This window comes from Pelobates fuscus, chromosome 3 (assembly GCF_036172605.1).
Source record: "Pelobates fuscus isolate aPelFus1 chromosome 3, aPelFus1.pri, whole genome shotgun sequence".
Taxonomy (NCBI): Eukaryota; Metazoa; Chordata; class Amphibia; order Anura; family Pelobatidae; genus Pelobates; species Pelobates fuscus.
The window spans coordinates 56766589-56787652 of record NC_086319.1 but is presented as its reverse complement, the minus strand read 5'-3'; the positions used below and the strand labels follow the sequence as shown (position 1 = coordinate 56787652).

The 21064-nt window shown below is 40.8% G+C and overlaps 1 protein-coding gene across 1 annotated transcript in view; it reads left to right on the top strand.

Annotated features, from left to right (window-relative positions):
- PLXNC1 (plexin C1) overlaps positions 1 to 21064 on the top strand; it is a 140569-nt gene that overhangs the window by 59334 nt on the left and 60171 nt on the right. The window contains exons 10-11 of the mRNA XM_063447098.1: positions 16228 to 16355; positions 19168 to 19344. Of these exons, the coding sequence (XP_063303168.1) occupies positions 16228 to 16355; positions 19168 to 19344 (305 nt within the window). The remainder of the gene's footprint in view (positions 1 to 16227; positions 16356 to 19167; positions 19345 to 21064) is intronic.

Sequence of the window (21064 nt, the reverse complement as noted above, 5' to 3'; positions counted from 1 at the left end):
GTCTTGTAGCATAAAACAAAGAATGTTTATTGGGAGTTATCCATAAAATCAACGTTTCAGCCCACGTCCGGGGCTTTCCTCAGGATCAACAAATAAACCTTTGTTGTTGATCCCGGTTGGATGTACTGCCAAATTCTGAAACGCCTTTGGAGATGGCTTATGGTAGAGAAATAAACATTCGATTCACACGTAACAGCTCTGGTGGACATTCCTGCAGTCAGCATGCCAATTGCACACTACTTCAAAACTTGTGACGTATGTGGCATTGTGCTGTGTGATAAAACTGCACATTTTAGAGTGGCCTTTTATTGTTGCCATCCTAAGGCACACCTGTGCAATAATCATGCTGTCTAATCAGCATCTTGATATGCCACACCTGTGTGGTGGATGGATTATCTCGGCAAAGGAGAAGTGCTCACTAACACAGATTTAGACAGATTTGTGAACAATATTTGAGAGAAATAGGCCTTTTCTGTACATAGAAAAAGTCTTAGATCTTTGAGTTCAGCTCATGAAAAATAGGGGCAAAAACAAGTGTTGCATTTATAATTTTATTCAGTGTATATATATATATATATATATATATGTAATTCAATAGAAGTCTGCTGGCATTCCACCAACATATAGATATATATTACTGCTTGCCTGGGTGCAAATATCCCACGTCCCACAAAATATATAGCATAAAAGGAAAAATGCCACCAACTCCTCTGCAGAGGTATCACAAACTTCTATTCTGATTTTCGTTCTCTTGTCCAAGTTTACCAACGCCCTGGAAAAGCTTTAGCCCTAGGCAAACAAAATTTGTGCCCCTCTCCTCCCCCCCCATATGTTCTGCCCACCATGTAACATCCCAATGCCCCACCCATATGAGCTAACGTCAGTGCTGCACACAGTATCTGTTATCTGAAAAGGCAGTGTGTTTACATTAAAAAGCCTGCAGGAACAGGCTATTGACACCAGAACCACTACATTAAGCTGTAGTGGTTCTGGTGACTATAGTGTCCCTTTAATGTGAGTTAAATTAGAGATTAGTGCCACTAATATACTGGATTGCCTACATACCACCAGATGAGGACAAGAGGATAATGATGGCTCAGTCTGACTCCACTGGTCTGGTGTAGAACAGGCTCTCTGGAGGCTGTTTGTAACAGTGCTTACAAAAATCAATGAACAGGAAGCAGCTCCCCTTACACAGCTCAATGTCTGGGCCCCCAGGGTCTGACCGTGAGTATGGCTACAAAGCCTGCCCATAAGTCCACCTACATGGCCCACCCATGAGTTTGTTCACAGGGAGTGAAGTGTATGTGTGTAGGGGAAGTGTTGTGTGTTACTGTAGAGGATGTAATGTTATGTGTGTGTGTGTGTGTGTGTGTGTGTGTTCTTATGGAATATAGTGTATAAGGATGCCAGTTTGTGTAAGGAATGTAGTGTGTGTGTACAGGGGATGCAGTGTGTGTTTGTGTGTAAGGGATGCATTGAGTGAATCTGTGTTTTTATGTGTAAGGAATGCAAGGTGTGTTTTTGTGTATGTTATGTCATGTAATGCAGTATATGTGTCTGAATTGACTGTGTGTAAGAGATGCATTTTGTTGCTGTGTGTGTGTGTGTGTGTGTGTGTGTGTGTGTGTGTGTGTGTGTGTGTGTGTGTGTGTAAGAGAAGCAGTGTGTATGTGCGTGAGGGATGCATTGTGTGTTTTTGTATGTAAGGGATGCATTGTGTGTGAGTGTGTAATGGATGCATTGTGTGTTTCTGTCTCAGTGTAGGATGCATTGTATAATTTCGGTGTGTCTGTGCATGAGTAGGGATGCATTGTGCATGTGTGTAGTGTGAAAGAGAAGGTTTGTGGGGTAGGATAGGGGCTGAGAGGGGAGCAGCTCTTTATTTTTATTATTACATTTGTTTTGTTAATATACTTTTTTTGTGTATCTTTTTCTTTAGGTTTTGTGTCTTACATCCCCTTTTAGTTGATCTCTTACAAGCCCCTCATGAGTCTTTTACTCCCCCATTTTGTATATCTCAATCCCCCAAGCCCCTTTGTGTATTACTCTTCCCAGCTCCTTTGTGGGTCTCTTTTTCCCCCAAGCTCCTCTGTGTGTCTCCCTCACAAGTGACTCTGTGTGTCTCTCTCCTGAGCCCCTCTGCATGTCTGTCTCCCCTACCAGTCCCTCTGTGCTTCACTTTCACCCCTTCCTCAGCCTCTGTGTTTTTCTTTCACTCCCCCGTCCCTTAATGATCTCTTTCACTCCCCCGTCCCTTAGTGGTCTCATCTCCTCTCCTCCCCCTGTCCATTAGTGCTCTCTCCTACTGTCCATTAGTGATCTCCCCTTTCCCTTAGTGCTCTCCCCTCCCTGTCCCTTAGTGGTCTCCCCGACCCCCTTAGTGGTCCTCTCTTTCTCCCTCCCCCTTAGTGGTTCTATCTCTCTCCCCTCTCTCCTTTAGTGGTCCTGTCTATCATCCACTCCTCTTTAGTGGTCCTTTCTCTCACCCCCTCCCCTTTAGTGGCCCTGTCTCTCACCCCCTCCCCTTTAGTGGTCCTGTCTCTCACCCCCCTCCCCTTTAGTGGTCCTGTCTCTCACCCCCCTCCCCTTTAGTGGTCCTGTCTCTCTCACCCCCTCCCCTTTAGTAGTCCTGTCTTTCTCACCCCCTCCCCTTTAGTAGTCCTGTCTTTCTCACCCCCTCCCCTTAAGTGGTCCTGTCTCTCTCACCCCCCTTCCTTATAGTGGTCCTGTCTCTCTCACCCCCTCCCCTTTAGTGGTCATGTCTCTCTCACCCCCCTCCCATTTAGTGGTCCTGTCTCTCTCACCCCCCTCCCCTTAAGTGGTCCTGTCTCTCTTACCCCCTCCCCTTTAGTTGTCCTGTCTCTCTCACCCCCCCCCCTTTAGTGGTCCTGTCTTTCTTACCCCCTCCCCTTTAGTGGTCCTGTTTTTCTCACCCCCCCTTTAGTTGTCCTGTCTCTCTCCCCCCTCCCCTTTAGTGGTTCTGTCTTTCTCTCACCCGCCTCCCCTTTAGTGGTCCTGTCTCTCTCATCCCCTCCCCTTTAGTGGTCCTGTCTCTCTCCATCCATCCCCTTTAGTGGTCCTGTCTCTCTCCATCCATCCCCTTTAGTGGTCCTGTCTCTCTCCCCCCTTCCCCCCTTAGTGGTGCTACCTCCCCCCCCACTTTTTGGTGGTCATCTCCCACCCCCTCAGTGATTCTCTCCCCCCGCGGTCCGCTGCCCGGCCACGCTACACTGAGTCTGAGTGACAGGTAGGAGGAAGCGATGTGCGCTTACCTCCTGCTGGGTCATTCAGATCTTTCGACCCCGAGCCGGTGCTCCCTAGGTGACTGCCTAAGTCGCCTATAGGACGCTCCGGCCCTGGTCTCCACTATCATTTATGTGCAGATAATGACATCCTTGTTCCCACTTAAAATACCGCAGGATGTTTCTTATAACATCCTTATAACTTAGTCTAGTTGAATGAGTTGCAAGCAACTAAAACAAATGAACTAGTTATCTTTTCTCCTAAATCTCTCCTCGTAGCTCATTGATGGCCCCACCATGTACTCTGTATGAAAAGTACTCTGCCTTGGGGTAATTCTGGATGTATCACTATTTTTTCATTAACCACCACCTTAATCAGTTGAGAAAACAGAGAGGGTCTTTTTTCTTACTGATTCTCCTTTTTCCCCTCTATTGATCACTTCTCACTTGGTCTGTGAATAAAATCAACATTGTTTTCCCACAAAGCAACTTTTCTTTTGCATCATGGACAGAACACAACAAACATAATGGTTCATCCACTGCCCATTTAATTTGTTTAGTGATACATTATATATGGCATTTTGAAGTTGCGGAATTTGGATGAAGCACATTACGAAATGTTTTGAAAGCGAATGTGCAAGTCCTCTTCAATAATTTCTCAAATCATTTCTAAATACTATTATAGCTCCCTGTACAACAAAGCATAGTGTCACGGCCCCCGGCTCGCAAGGTGCGACCGGTGCGACCGCACCTACAAACTGAGCTCTACCTGCTCAGCTACAAGCCGGGCCGCCTGCCCGGATTCAAGATGGCGCCGACCTCTGCACCCCAGGGTCACACGAACGTGCGTGTGACGTCACGACATCGACGCACACGCACATTCTGGGGTCAGAGGTCACCCTCTGACCAGTCACAGCCAGAGGAGGGATATTTAAATCCCTGAAGTTCCCTAGTTCATTGCCCTGTCGTGGTTTCCGTTCCTGGTTCCCGAGAGTGCATTTTCTTGTCCAGTTTTTGATATTCCTGGTATTTTGACCTTGGCTATTCCTGACTATTCTGATTTCTGGTTTCCCTGACTTGGCTTGTTTAACGATATTGTTTATTTCTGGCTTCCTTGACCTCGGCTATCCCATGACCATTCTCTGTCTTTAATGTATTAGTCCGGCCATTATAAGGACCGGTATACGTTCTATCTTTTTCTGTTCTGTCTATGTACATGTTACATAGTTCTGCGAGCTGGACCACACTAGAAGTCGTGACACATAGCCTTCACATAAGTATCCTTCTTACCATCCTACAGCTCAGTCTGACAGTCTGACATATATTGGCAAGCCACCTACACTCTGCCCAGAACACTTTCACTTTGCTCCATTTATTTGTTATTCAGCAAATCCCTTCATGTCAATAGTTGCGGCGCACTCAGACTACAAAAAATATAACGCAAAGAAGGCTACTAAAATGCCTATCTAAGAATAAATATGGGGATTTGGTTCCACCATATGGCCATATGTTGTTAAGCCCACCACTACTTTCAAAGTACCCCAATATCGGTGGGTCCTACGCTAAAATGTGGGGGACGAATTAAATAGTAATAGTGTTAAAAATAAAAGGTGTTAAATTAAATCCTAGTAAGAGCATAGTGAGTATACAAAAATAAGTGATGAAAGCAATTAAAAACAGTGTTAAAACCAAACAATTAACGTGTTGGTGCTAAAATAAGTATCCTCACTATTGCAGATGATATCTGTGCTGACTGGAGAAAATGATAAAAGTGACCTGACTATTGAAAAACTCCTCCTATATATACACACACCTGTGGCCACCTCTAAAGGAGCCTCTGAAGCTGGGGGGGCCTGGGCGGGGTGCTTAACCCCAAAGGAATCTGGTCTGGATTCCAAATATAATGTGTACAGAGAAAGAACTGAATATACCTGTTGGTTTTATACAAATAAAATAAACTTGTAAACATATGGGCTATAAGCTTTCTCAAATTTTTTCTAATTCCATCTCTGTTAACTCATTGAGCCTGAGATGAAAATGTGAGACAGGAGGAAAAAAAAAACACAGTTTTATGCAAGGTGTATGTCTATAAAATGATGAATGGGGCAAAGAATTTGGCATTAAATATCTACATCAAATCTACGAAGAAATAACAGGATGCGCACACACATGATTTTTTTCTGCATAACCATCTGTAAAGCTTCACATAGATGTTTACCACGCGTCTTCCTGTCCCTCTGTTTCCTGAAAGTAATGTTTATCACTGGGCAGATAAGCTACCAATTAGTTTTACCCAGTAACTCATTTTGTAGTCGGCTTGTTTAACATCCTATGCTGTGGTGAGATATTTGATGAGGAGTAGTTATTTTGAGCAATTCTCACATTTACTAATCAGATCTGCAAAGTTCTACCACTAACACAATAAATGACCTAACCCCAGAAGGTGATGTTAACACTCTGAACATGATAATATGGCAGGACCCCATTGCTGGACCCAGTTTTAATGTTTTTTTTAAACAAATTTGAGGTCACCCTTGCAGACATGCTAATGATAAAATGTATTGTATTTTAAGTAGTACTTCTTTTATCCAACAATTTTTTCAGTGATGTGTTGAACATTTTTGTTTTTACTATTTCTGCAAAATGAGATATGGGGAGATGATTGGTATCATCCAAGATTTGACTTTAGTTTAATGTTTAAAAGCGCACTCTTTCTCATTTTTGTCCCTGTTTGGAGAGGGGGTATCAGTAACTAACATGCTCAGTGTTTAAAGGATTATTTGTCCATACAGAATGTAAGAGATATAAACATTAGCAAGCCTAGTCTGGGATACCCGACCTCTAGTTTTTAGTTAAACAGCTTCTGTAATGTTCCTCCAGCTGATATTATGGTGAGAGGCATCAGCTTACTAGACTAACAAACATCAAAATCGTGGTGTATCTTTATAGAGCGTATTGAATATACATAAGGAAAATAAACACACCAAAAAATTTCAATCTCGTGTTGCTATTGTGGATCTCAGTCTGTAAATAGAGCGCTTTAAAAATAGTCTCATGTCAGCCATGAAAATATCGTGACAAACCTTTCCTGTTTGCTTGAGGGTAAACCACCTTGTGTTTGCATCTACACTTCTTCATTATGCCTGTTTAACTCTTTTTTAGTCAAGCTTCCCCCACATACTCTTACATGCTGAATTTTAAGTACTTTTAAGCACCTTACTACAAGGGCATTTTTGTATCTTAACAAAAAGAGCAATTTTCACAATGTTTTTGCTTTGTTCAATTGTAATTTTATCTATCTATCTATTATTATTATTGGGATTTATGTAGAGCCAATTATTCCTCAGTGCTTTACAATTTTGTGTCTATCTATCTAGCTATCTAACCATCTATTGTTAGCGTAATAATCAAATATTCGCCAGGTCCATCAAAGAGTTTTATTGCTCATGCAAAGCAACTGTGATCACAGTGAGACCTTAGCAAGCAAAGTCTAACATGGTAATAAAAACAAGGACTTTTATACATGGGGAAATGGAGAAATATGGTCATTGTTCTTACAATTTAAAGGACCACTATAGTGCCAGGAAAACAAACTCGTTTTCCTGGCACTATAGTGCCCTGAGGGTGCCCCCATCCTCAGGGTCCCACTCCCATTGGGCTGAAGGGGAGGAAGGGGGTTAAACGATCACCTTTCTCCAGCACCAGGCTCCCTCGGCGCTGGGGACTCTCCTCCTTCGGTCGCCATTGTCTGAATGCGCATGCGTGACAAGAGCTGCGCGCATTCAGCCAGTCCATAGGAAAGCCTCTAGCGGCTGTCAATGATTCAGTCAACAGAGGCTGGATTAACCCATTTGTAAACATAGCAGTTTCTCTGAAACTGCTATGTTTACAGCAGGCAGGGTTAATCCTAAACGGACCTGGCACCCAGACCACTTCATTAAGCTGAAGTGGTCTGGGTGCCTTTAGTGGTCCTTTAAGTTTAAGTTTACTCTATCTTTAAAAAAAAACAAAATCTCTCCTGGACATGTGCCTTTGAAAATAAATCTACAACTGAACAAGTAAATTTACCGATTTTACCCCTTCGGTCTATACTGAACTTTTGAAGTAAGCAATGCGCAGGTTAATATTGTCTGCTCATTCTTCAGTACCCCCTCCTACTATAGACTCAACATACTCAACTTACATCAAAACCACACATCCTGCACCCATCGCTGGGTCTGCTAACACTTCCTCTCTTGCTGGCTAACCCTGCGATAAGGAAATGCCGTTGTTACCAAAGAGTTTTATTAGTTCAGCATAGTTCAGAAAAAGGAAAAATAAGCATTTCAAAAAGTAGAAAAGAAAATACAGTTTGTACTACATTGGTTATATTCCATAAAATGGCTGATAGTAGCAAGATGGCTGACAGCAAACCATAGTTCCATATGATATCACTAGATATTTATATATTGTGGAAGTGTGAAGGAACACCACTATATTAGCCCCAGAATGGCACGTTCTGTGTTCCCTGACTAGAGGGGGTTAAAAATCAGGCTGCTCTAGAACACTAATTAGGGAGCTACATAAACCCTATGCAGAGGGGAATCTGTCTCTCCTGCGAAGAGCTGGGGCGGAGACAGAGAGACTATGAGCCTATGAGCCTAAGAGTCAAAGAAACTGCTAAACCTGTATCGAAAGGACAGGTATTTTGCAAGCGTTTTATTTTATTTGTTGAACTACTGGAGTCTGCTCAGTAACCCAGTAGCATAAAAGGGGTACCCTATGTTATTTAGTATCCAGTGTGGAGTAGGATTATATTTTTGTTCAATGTTTTGTTGTGGCTAAAGTAAGGTTGGATTGCTAAATAAAGCTTTCCTAATTTTGGAAGAAAGAACTGTTTCTGTGGTTTATAACCCAAGATCCGACAAGCCTGCTACAATCAATATATATATATATATATATATATATAGAGAGAGAGAGAGAGAGAGAGAGAGAGAGAGAGAGAGAGAGAGAGAGAGAGAGAGAGATAGATAAAGATAAAGAATCCAACAAGTAAGGCTTGTTGTCTTTTTGACCCTGAGGAAGGTCCCGAGCGGGGACCGAAGCGTTGGTCGTTATTTTTAATATTATTCAATAAATTTTCGTTTTAGAGTCCAGAGAGCAGCCTTACTTGTTGGATTCTTTATCTATTGGAGCTCTGGTGATGCGCCCGGCATTGGATCATTTTTCAAGCGTGAGTGCAGGGGATTATTGTATTTTTATATATATATATATATATATATATATATATATATATATATAGTGATAAGGTGCGTGGTGTTGTATGTGATGGTGTGTTTATACCCTCTATATTTTTAGAGAGGCATATGATATTTAACCACAGGGGTGTAGTGTGCAACATTACAAATAGTTAGATGTGGGGCCCTGGGGTGGAGCATTCAGAGAGTAGGGAGGGCCGGTGCTCCACGCCACAGTTTACAGAGAACTTAGGGAAAATTAAGTCCAGGCCAGGAGTTTAGACTGACTCCAACCCAGTGCTCCGCTACAAGTAATCAGCAGCAGTAAAGGAAATAAATCCTTCCTTGGGAGACAGGTAAGAGAGACTTTCATTTTATTTCTCCTGTGAGGGCTGGAAGTAGCATGCTAAACAAGTGAGAGGCGTGCATGAAACTGACATTACATCTACCTCTCTGTGAATGTACAGAGGTGTGTGTATATATATATATATATATATATCATGTTTTTACCCTTGCCCTGAATTGGTGATCTGTCATTCAAGTCTCTGTGTTCCTGACCTGTGGTATCAGGGCAGAAGAAGGTGAAGAAACTGTTTAAGAACAAGCCTTTAGAACTATCACATAAAGAATATAAAGCTGTCCTCCACCCACCCTGGACCCAAGGCCAGGATCCAGCTTCCAGTGGGTAGACCTCTCCTAGACCAGAGAGTAAAGCAGGCTGTTCTTACAAGAGCAAGTGTTGTAATCCAAGGAAGTATAGTGATTATAGCAATCCCCAGAGTGAATATAGCTGTCCCCTCCACACATGAGACGAGGCTCTATGTTGAGGGTGAAGAGGAACTCCTTTAATGGCAGCCACAACTGGCCCATGCAAGGGGTTTACTCTAACATATTCCAGGGGCATTCCCCACTGGACCTGAGAGGGGACTATGACAAAGTACACACTGTAATAACATTGGCTCTCAGGTCCAGGACACTCCCACACAAAAGAGGATAATCCCTCCCCTGTGCCTGAGAGATAATCGAGTCAGGAAGTATACTAAACTCTTTCAGGCACAGAAAACACACATTTTAACAGCCTCCTGTAAGTACCCCCAAAAGACATGTAAACCCCACAAAAGTTACATCCCCTAATAGCCACGATCTGGGGGACCAACATATCCAAAGATTACCCAGGTCGGTTCAGGGGTTCGGGATTTCCATGGAAGTCATAATTTTGACCAACTGTGCACATGGTCCTATGCCCAAAACAGTTCCAGGGAACCAGGGTCGGTCTCTCTTTCTGGAGTACCAAAGTACATAAATCACCTGAAGTGAGCCTTTTAAAATGCATTGGGCAAGGTATATTGAAGGGCCCATAGTCCTGAGGCAAGAGGCTGGCCAGCAGGCCCCTCCAAGAACCCGTGATGAGGTTCAGTTCGTCACAGTACTTATAAAGCACAGAGCTCTCAGTGAGTGCAACTGAACTCGGTTGTTGCTAGCTCCGCCGCCCAAACTATACATCTTGGAATGCGCTCACCATAATTTTCTGTTATTCGGATTATTTTTATCTGTTTCAATTTTATGTAATGTAGGGAAGAGCCCAGAGCAATAGCAGAAGTTGGTTTACAACTTATGCTGAATGCATGATCTGTCATCCTGTGATTTGATAAGAGTTTTGTGAAATCGAAATACATAAGGAAACATAACAACCAAATTCCTGTAGTTCTCCATTCTGTGCAGTTCTTCTAACTTTGTGGTGAGCTACAGCAAGTCTCACAAAGTATTTAATTTCTTTTTCTTAACTAAGTTGGGGCCTTCATCCAGCTGATTTGGGCACTATGTGCATCTATACATTGGCAGAGCCTCTAATCTATTTGTAACCCCTAGGTCAAGAGAAGAACATTGGGTCTCTGTGCCATTATTTATTTATAAATAAGTTAGGCAACTTCCTCATTAAATATCTTTCTGTGCGTACCTATTTACCAAAGTGAGAATTGTTGTGAATTTCAAATCTAAGGCAGAGTAGCCGAATTGAAAGCTTAGCTGACTTGGAAAATTTTTCCAGTTGAGCTATTTTGTCTATTAATTTTAAATTCACTTTGAATTTCAAAAAATTCTCACTTTAGTGAATTATAATACTAAATACAAAACAAGCCTTCTTCACATTGAGAAGTTACCTAATAAAGTTGTTTTGCAGAATTTATTTTGCTATTTACTACATTATAATATAAGTATTTAGTTAGTGTTAGAGAGTGTGTTTTTAATTGAATAATGGGTCGCTGTGCCAATGTTGTACAGATAAATTAGGTTACTGTTAAAAAAGGTTTGGAACTACTGCTCTGATCTGTACAGCAATGAACGGCTTTCCAATCTCCATCAGCTGCTGTAAGAATGACCGAAATAATGAGCATAATCTCTCTATTTCTTTAAACACGAGTACTCTGCATATTCTATTTCAGTTTTTTTTTTGTTTTTGTTTTTTTTATTCTTTATTTTTCTTGTGCATGTAAAGACATTTAAAATTTTGTCTTGCGATGCCACAACAGCATTAGCAAGCCGATTAAGAACAGTAGGTTTAACATGGCATGCGATTTGACAGCACATTTTTATATTAATATCAGGCTAGAGCTGGAACAGTTATGTCAAGATAAGAGATACGATTGTAGACTAAACTAAAGGTTATGATATTTCAGGCATAGTCTCACGTATGGTTAATTATAAGCATTTGCATCAAATTTATAAAGCAAGCTAAATACCAGCTGAGTAATGGTGTCTATTGTACTGGTTCTCGTCGTGGTTTTCAGGTTTAAAATACGAAACGTACATTGCTCCTTAGGGGTATAAGAGTGGGTAAAGGTGTGCTAAATAGGTGAATGTATGATTAGGCATGCTATATTAACAGTAAGTGTGCTATCTAACTCGCAAGTGCTGGAACAGTAATATATATGTGATGCACCATTTTTACAGTAAAATTACTCAGAGTTATAGCAATCACGACCCATTGACTAATATGTCAGGCAATAGTAAAACCTAAGATTGAATAATCAGGATATTCGTACTGACAGTGAAAACATGTAGTGTGGTGCAGCAATGTGTAGCAATTAGGCTGGACTAGAAATCAAACAGGTACAAGTGTATGAGGGAATGATTGCGAAAAAATAAAAGAGTGATGTCAGGAAGGGGTTAATATGTGAAACCTGACTCGTATCAGTAGCCTAGAGTATTATGCTATATTGCGCACTTTAAACTGCAAGGCGACTGAATATGTGGACGTGTCTACTTGAGTAGAGAAAACATGTAGCGGACAATGAGCAGTGGGTAACATGCTAGCTAAGCTTGGCTGGAGTGTAAGCCTAGATAGTTGAGACTGAGACCTAGCAATACCAGGAGAGTGAGAGAAGAAAGACATAAAAACAGTAAAGCCAGGTATTACAAAATTACAATTAATTGAAAGCACACTGTCCACTTAAGCTCATTGCAGTATTGTACATTTGTGTTGGCTTAGAGAGGTACCACTAAGCTTGCTTTAGGGGGTTATCCCTTCTTCCCAGAGCAACTCAACCAATGCCAAGTGATGGCAGCTTATCCTCCCTGGGGAACATGAGTCCAAGTGCTAGTCCCCCACCCTGAGTCCCAAGGCAGTCTGAGGTACTTGCGTCCCTGGTCTTGTCGCGGTCGGCAGGTTTGTTTTCGCGTCGGGACTGAGTACATAGTTACATAGCTGAAAAGAGACTTGCGTCCATCAAGTTCAGCCTTCCTCACATATGCTTTTGCTGTTGATCCAAAAGAAGGCAAAAAACCCAGTCTGAAGTGCTTCCAATTTTGCAACAAACTAGGAAAAATTTCCTTCTTGACCCCAAAATAGCAGTCAGATGTCTCCTTGGATCAAGCAGCTTATTATCCCACTAATTAGAAATTGTATCCCTGTATGTTATGTTTTTGCAAGTATTTATCCAATTGCAATTTAAACTCTGACAAAACCACCTCTTCCGGCAATGAGTTCCATATCCTTATTGCTCTTACTGTAAAAAAACATTTTCTTTGCCTTAGATGAAATCTCCTTTCTTCAAGCCTAAATGTGTGACCTCGTGTCCTATGTATAGCCCTGTTTATGAATAGATTTCCAGATAATGGTTTGTACTGGCCCCGAGTAGTGGGTTTCCGTTTGGTGGCTGTGTATGGGCCGCAGCGTCGTAGCTTGACTCTCTCCATTTTCTGTGATCCAGGAAGGGTCCTCCCTGCGTGCGTCGGTAGTTTGCGTCTCCTTTTTCCTGGGTTGCTCGCCCGAGATATCTCAGTTTTTTTTTGTAATCTCCTTGACTTTTTAGAAGTTGAGCAAAAAAAAAAACCCTATAAACTTATCTCCTTCTAAAACCAAAAAAAGTTACCTGTGCATTATCCTAAATCCCTATCCACATATAAATATTTTAATAACTGGAGGTTTTTTTTGTATCACTCCAATGACCATTAAAGTGTAAGCTCACCACGTCAAGGCAAACCTACATTAACAATTCACCTTTCTTCTTTGAGCTAAAATGCTAAATCTTTAATGAGGCAGAAAGGGGTATTTTGTGACATCTGCAATGGCATCCTCACTGCTTACATTGTCCAGTTTATATAATAATAATAATAATAAGAAAGATAGTTCATTTCCATAGCACCTATTTTCCCCGGAGGAGAGTTCTAAGCAATAAAGCATGTCAAACACTCCAGCTGTTGATGCTTGAAGTTGGCAAAGCATAGTAAATATTCTGTCGATAACTGCTGTGTTTATTCAGGATGTGGTAAATTCACTGACATTAGTTATTCCGGCATCCCAGGATAAAGCTAGTTTTTATGCATGCTTAGTTATGTTATGGTACCTGCTGTTTGGTGGTCAATGCATCCAATCCATTTTAATATATCTAAGAGGTGAAAGAATGCTTACTTTGAAAAGCGTTCCGAGAAGGGCTACTAAACCGGTTCATGGATTACAGGATAAAAATATTACCTGGGTCTAATTGAGGATCTGCCTCTTATCATTCTGCCTCTCATCATTTCTCTATTAATATTTTAATTTTCCTGATTGCCGAATTTAACTGAGATATATACTCTGGCACAGACGTGTGCAAGGCAATATCAATATCAGGTTTTGTTTCATTACTTACCACGATCCCGTAACAGGTTGTTTTGTTACCTAGCATATTTATTTCAACCAGTTCCAACGGAGCATCAATTCATTCTTATACCACTATATGAGGTAGCCGATTATCATTGCAGAATAGGCTAGTTTGATATTTTGAGATAAACTCTGCCGAAATAGCAGTTTTTCACGTTACATCATTACTGGTTGAGCTTTATCCATCTAACACCTGTTAGTTAATTCACTTTTTGTACACAAGCACCTTGTATGTTATAGTTTTATATTATATTTAATATAAATTATTGATATTCTTTTTTAATTTTATTATTTTCTCTTTCTTTTGGAAGCTATTTTACGGTTCTATCCTAAAGTTAGCGGGTACTCTTATCAGAGTATATTACATATCCCAGTCCCTACTGGTACACTACTTTTTGCCTATTCATATTCGTTTTCTATTTGGGGTTACCCCCGACTTTCTAGTGTACCAGTTAACATATTGGCTCGATCTCAGTTCTTCTTCTTACTGTAGGAAATTTACAACACTTTGCTTTGTCATGTATACATTCGTACTTTACAAAAATGTTTTATACATTTTATGGTAATTAATATTTGCAATATTTCAAATGGAGTCTGACATATTAATATAGAAACAGAAATACAATATTTTTCTCACACAGTAAGAGTGTCAAAAATAAATATACAAGATACAAATGATTGTAGTGGAGCTGCAATCCTGAGATCGAATATTTAATCTGAAATCCTCTGGAGCCGGAAAGAAGCGCTGTTTAGTGAATATAGCCCATTCCCGCAGTAACTTGACGACACATCGTTCTGGGAGTCAACTGAACTTTATTGTGCCACACTCTGCTTTTTATGCACACAACCCCAACATGAGGTCTCCATTGATTCCAGGCGTCTTTGTGTCTGGGACATACTTGAGTCCCTGAAAGGCTAACTCAATTATCTATTAGTTACAGGAAACAACACAAAATATTACAAAACACCCCAAAAACATATGAAGATTATACAGGAACCCCACCAGTCTTATATCCCTGAGTAGCCTGTGTCTGAGCGCCCAACATATCCAAATAGCGTTCAGATCCATTCGGCAAAACGAAATCGCCATTTGGGTAAAGTTTTGACTGGCCGGCCACGAGGTAATGACCCAAAATAGTTCCAGAGAATCGAGGGCAACAGCTGGCCCCCTTTCAGGGGTTCCCGTACAAACACCTATGAATGCTCCCCCTGTCTCTCAGGGAGCGAATGCTTCCCCCAGTTGTTAGTTCCTATTTCCGAACGTCGTCGTGTAGCTGGTCTGGAAGTTGGATGGGCAGCGGCACATTCTTTGCCGGGGTTTGCGAGCTTGTGTACCCGAAATGAGTTCCTCACACTCGACAACCAAGTACTGCAGCCTGTGTTCGGTAGACAAAATGGCAACCATGCACTGGACCACGTGTGTTCGGTTATACGAATGGCAGCCATCCAAAGAAAGCACGCAAGTTAATCCTTTAATTGTGGTTAACAGACAGGGGTGGTCAGTGGTCTGAATTAATAAAAAGGGGGACCACACATGTTCCGCTCAGTCCACAAACAGGGGGATATGTATAAGTTCGGGAAACTTGAAGATAGGTTCAGGCAACCCCAGGGAATGTTACAAGGTCCACCACAGAAAAAATAACCCCAATTATGTGCATTTGTAAGGAACGTTTGGCATTTCTAGGAATATCGCTTCTTAAAATAGCACCAGAGTGTAATAATAATGTCTTTATATGGTTCTAATGCCCACAAGCATGTATAGTACTGATATACCAAGATGTGCAAACAATATATAGGACATTACAAAGAACTGCTGTAGAAGGTCTAGTTTGCTCAGAGACCACACTCTGTCATCTCACCAACCTAGTTTCTAGAAAAAAAACGCCAAAGTCTGCTGTAGAATGTGGAGAGTAAGGGTGGTTCATTATTTCTATTCACTTTACAGTAAAGCAAAGAGACAGAATGGTTGGTAAAAACAAAAAATATCGCAAGACCAAAGGGGAAAGTACATAGTGTGGTATTTTACAAAACTCCATAAATTATGTACGCATACACATATAAACTGTGGTCCGTCTACTTTAACAAATATTTATTCAGAGACAAAACAACAACATACAAATAATGACACACAATCTAACTAACTATAAAAACAACAACACTCTAACTAACAATAACAACTAAATCTTATAAAGTCACCAGATCCCACTCACAGTTCACCATGATAAAAATTAGCCCATGTCTGCTCAGTAGCACAGCCAAGAAGGAACAGGAAGGAATGGGGATACGGGGAAGTGGTTATCTCTTTCCTGACTTGTAAAGATATTGAATAACCTAATTACCATACCGAAGGGTAAAGCTTATCCCACTGTAAGAAAGGCATACCTGAGCTTGGTCATATGACCCCTGGTCACCATATTAGTTTGATGACAGAATGTCACCACACATAGGGCTTTGTGAGCTAATTTAACTTTATTTTGCTGGAAGGAAAGGATTTAATAAAGATCTGACTGAGTATTTTTTTGATTTGTAATCATATAAAATGGTGAAATGACTCGGGTAATGTTTACCCCATGCATACCCTTAAATGGTGGATTTCTTTTTTGTAACTTTTCTTATTGCTTCACAGGTCAATATATCTTTAGAACATGACCGAATTTCAGTTTTTGGGAAGCAAAACGTGTCGATTTCAGGTCAACACCTTGAGAATGTATCAAAACTGGTCTTAATAGGCACCAGTATTTGTAACCCAGAACAGTAAGTATATGGCTGAAAATATGTTTAAGATACCGTAATGAATTGGTAAATGTATTTCTTAGAAATCTATTTTATGTTAAGGTCACATACCACATATACAATTCATCATCTATTGCTGTACAGTTTACTAATGTGTATCACTGTGATGGCTGTTCTGTCCTCACTCAGTGTTCCCCTACAGGGCGTGACAGAGAGATAAACTCTTTTCACAGACCACATGGATGAGGAGGACAATGTCCATCCAGGGTTTATATGCACATCACCAACCCAGTGCAATCCATGTGAAAGAGTAATATTGCAATACACAAATACAAAATAACATAACTCAATGAGTGAAGTTACTAAGGCGATGGAACAAATGACCTGCAAATGAATAAGACAGTATGATAACAGGCTGCATAGTAAATTTCTAATTCCCACATTCAGGCGACATAAAGAAGAGATGTAGTCTAAACGATACACCACAGAATGGAGGCTATAGTAAGGACTGAGGTAACACAGGAAAGGGAACTAGTAGGGAATACTAAACTAGCTATATTACAAACACATAGAAATAAAATAATAGCATTGCTGAGATTATATAAACATGGAGGGCAGGTTAAGGAATACTTACAGACCATGCTATCTAGGAGAACATATAATACGAAGACAGGCAACGGTGCATAGCTTTGTTATAACAGGATGTAGACAAAATGGTTTCTTCAAGGGTCAGAGATAGCAGTTATTATGGAGAAAAAAAACCATAAGCAAAAGAGTGCAAGCACAGGAGAGCACCACAAGGTGTTTCCAAAAAGGGCTTGACTGGAGCCACAACATTAACACTCAGATACACACACTGACATACAGATATATATTTGCAGCCACCCTCCTGATAACTTACATTTGTGTCCAGGAGGGTGAGGTGCTTGGAGTTCTGGTACTGGGTGAGGCTGATGGGAGTGAGCATGCAACAGCAGCTCACTCCATCCTCTCCTTTGCCTTCATACTGCCGGCTCCACCTCTGCCTCCAACCTCCATTCTTCCCGGGCAGCTCTCTAAAGCAGGGAGGAAGTGACAGGTTGTGACTTCCTATCTGCCAGCTGATATTCAAGGGCCCGGGTTCCTATTTAGTGAGTATTTGGGTGGGGGAACAAATTATATAGTATATCCTGGAAATTAAACACACACATTCAGATATACATTGTACATTGTTAGATTGTGCATGCGATTTCCAGGATATTGTATATGATTTGCGGGTGTCAGGGAGCCGCATTCAAAATGCGGGACTCTCCCCGAACCTCTGGGAAACTTGGGATGTCTGCAAGAACAGTAATTATTTAGATACAGAACTTTACATATGCTTGCAAAAGAATAAATCATGGCATATATTGCAAATGTCTAACCCTTTGTACTTTCCTATAAAACTGCTTCTCTCGTGAATCTTGCACTGGTTAACAAAATTGGACAGATTAAAAAGTATACATATCATATTATTTGTTTATTTTTCATTGACTCCCCCTGTATTTTACTTTGCATTAAAGTCAATAACAATAAAGGAAGCTGATAGCGCCCAACCACTTACATTTACACTATCTGTGCCAACAATGATAAAAAAGAATTTAAGTCACGTGCACTTCAACACAGATAAATATTTTTCTTACAGCCAGCGGTGGCTAGAAACCTTTAAAACCACAAAAGATATATGAGAATCATAGAAGACAACAATGCTGTCATAAGATGCAGCTGCTCATATCACAGAGATGAGAATCTGCTTATAGTGTAGTGTGGTGTTACACTGTGTCCTCATACATTTCTTCAAAAGTGGCAGAGACCCAGAGCCAGCAGGATAGTCACAATGTCCAGCCAGGTGGCTCCTTGAATTTTGTAACAAGCTAAAGGAACACTCCAAGCATGCTAACCTCTACAGCTTGGTGTAGTGATTATGGTGTGAGTAATATGTTGGCATACCCCATCATCATTTTATCATGATTTAACTTCTTACATGGGGTCCATGCACTTCATATCTCCACTACTAATGCTGGAGAGGCAAAAGTTCCCAAGCAGGAATGCCTCAGCTGATGAGGGCTTAGCTCAGGAGGGCTAACAGAGTTCCTTCTTAGGAACCTTCGGCTCTCCAGCATTAGTAGTGATGGTGGGGAGCGGTGCTACCCCTGAGTAGATACCCTTCAAACACAGTTTGACAATTTAGAATGGGGGAAGGTCAGGGCACTCCTGTTAATCTGTGCCAAAACCTTACAGCAACATTTTATAAACCACTACAATATCCCTAAATTGGAGGAAAACTAGCCCAGGCATAATCCATCACAGGGAAATTGATATGGATTGCATAGATTTGAGTTGAAATGGAAAGGTGAGACCAACAAGGAAAGGAAGAACAATACGTGGAGTTGATGAAAGAGTGGAAAATGAATTACACAGCTAGGCACAGTTAAAATGAGTATGGGTCTTGATGGAGTAAAAGAGGAAAATTAGATGTAAAAAATAAAGCTAAAATGAAGACGGGACTTTGTATTGATATACGATCCGATAAAGAGGACAGACTTAATAAAAATGGGACAATGAGCACTAAAAGTGGATGAGAAGAGCAAAATCTATAAAGCGAGAGAAGAGGTTCTGAAATTAAGAGGGAAATTGGATACCCATAGGTAGAAGGTTCAGCCCTGGAACTAAAAAGGTTAGGGGACACATTATTCAGGAAAATGGAATATCAGAAGGTAAAATTGAGATAATTTGTGAAGTCTTTGTGTATAAATGAATACAAACCATATTTTTCAATCAATCTAACAATAAACTATTTTTGTTTTCTTTTAAGAGTGGACGTATTCCCCATTAATAATACACACGCCAAGATCTCATTTCCGCCAAGTCATAGAGAAATCAAGGGTCTCTGTCTAAATTATACTGGATCTAACTGCATTAAGGCAAAGACTATTTATTATGTATCACCACCAGTTTGTTTTCATATATCTCCTAACACACCATGGGTCGGGTAAGCTTTCTGTATATATATTTACAAAATTATATTTTCTGTTTTGTTTTGCTGTTTTTAATTTGTTGTTTAAAGGTTAATTTAGTGCATTTCTCACAGACAGATCACAGGAAGACTTAGAGGCCATAGTCTAAATAAAACACAGGGAGCAGGTTTAGCCCATTAAATTTTTCACTCTGAGTCCATTAATAAAAGATTGTTCCTATTCAACCCACCAAAACCCCATGTTGCAAACGCACTCAAAGCACTTAATCTCTCCAGTATGCTCTCCCTGTCCTTTCTACTGCCCCATTGACTTCCTCTCTATCCACTTCAATAACCCATTCTCTTTATTCTCTTTATTCCTTTGTTTCCCCAACCCCATTTCTTTAAGCTTATTTTTACTTAAAGCTACCACTTTTGCTTACCTTACTAGATGAGAGGGTGGCTTCTCAGTGTTTAGTAAGGAGTAAGGGAGTAAGCAGTCTCTGTCTGTGACAGAGACAGCTTTTGCAGCTCCCCTTACAGTTCCATGCAGCAGAGTTTGAGAGGAGAGAATATGGTTTCACATCATATCTTGTCCCACTCTATGGTTAAAGGAACACTATAGTGTCAGGAATGCAAATATGTATTCCTGACACTATAGTTCTAATAGTGCCGTTTAGTTCTCCGGCCTCCCGGTCAGCAAAGTAAAAGGTCATTTTATTCACTTTTTTTCCAGTGCTGTGCGGGTCTTGCGGCTGGCTCCTTCCCCGCTCAGCCTCCATGGCTGAAATTATCAAACTTGACGATCTTTTGCAATCCAATGCTTTCCCACAGGAAAGCATTGGGAGGCTTTTGCGCATGTAGAGCAACATGCCACACTGTGCTAATCAGCATCTCCTTATAGAGATGCATTGAATCAATACATCTTTATGAGGAACATTTAGCGCCTCCATGCAGAACATCAGTGCTGCACATTGTGCTGTACTGATCTAGGAAACACTTCTAGTGGCCGTCCAAGTGACTGACACAGAGGTGTTTCTAGGCTGTAATATAAACATTGCCTCTTCTCTGAAAAGGAAGTGTTTACATGTCTTCAGGGACAGGCTGTAGACACCACAACACCAGACACATTAATCTGTAGTTATTCTGGTGACTCTATTGTCCCTTTAACTGCCCAGGTTGAAGAGAGAGCTGAAACTGTGTTGTTGCCACTAGAGCAGGCATATGCACTACATATGATCTTGTTGAGGAGATCTTTTATTCTCCAATGTCTGACATATTGCCAGATTTGATCCATTGTTGGCACTTAGAATGTGAACAGTCCTTTCTAGATGCATTTGGATAGACTGATGGTAGTATAGGGAGGGGTAAGGGTGCAATTTACTTCACCTAGGGTGGCAACATGCACCCCTCCTCCAGGTGGGAATCTTATGGGAATCTGACAGACAGAACATTGGGACATATTTTAAAAGTAAACCATCTTACCAGCAATGGCTGGTGAAGTTGTAAGATGGGAAAGCAAAGCATTAACTCTTCCACTGTCTAAAATGCTATCACAAACAATAATAGCCTGATCATCTGAAATTGCCTGTGAAAGATAATACCTGAAAAAAATACTACCTGGCAATGCTTTGCAAAAATAAAAATAACATTGTACAGAAAGAGACGTGTTAGCACTTACCAAGGATTTATAAAGTAAACACACTGTGCTATAAGATCAGTTTTAAAATGAAACCCTTTTTCATTGAGTCTGTGT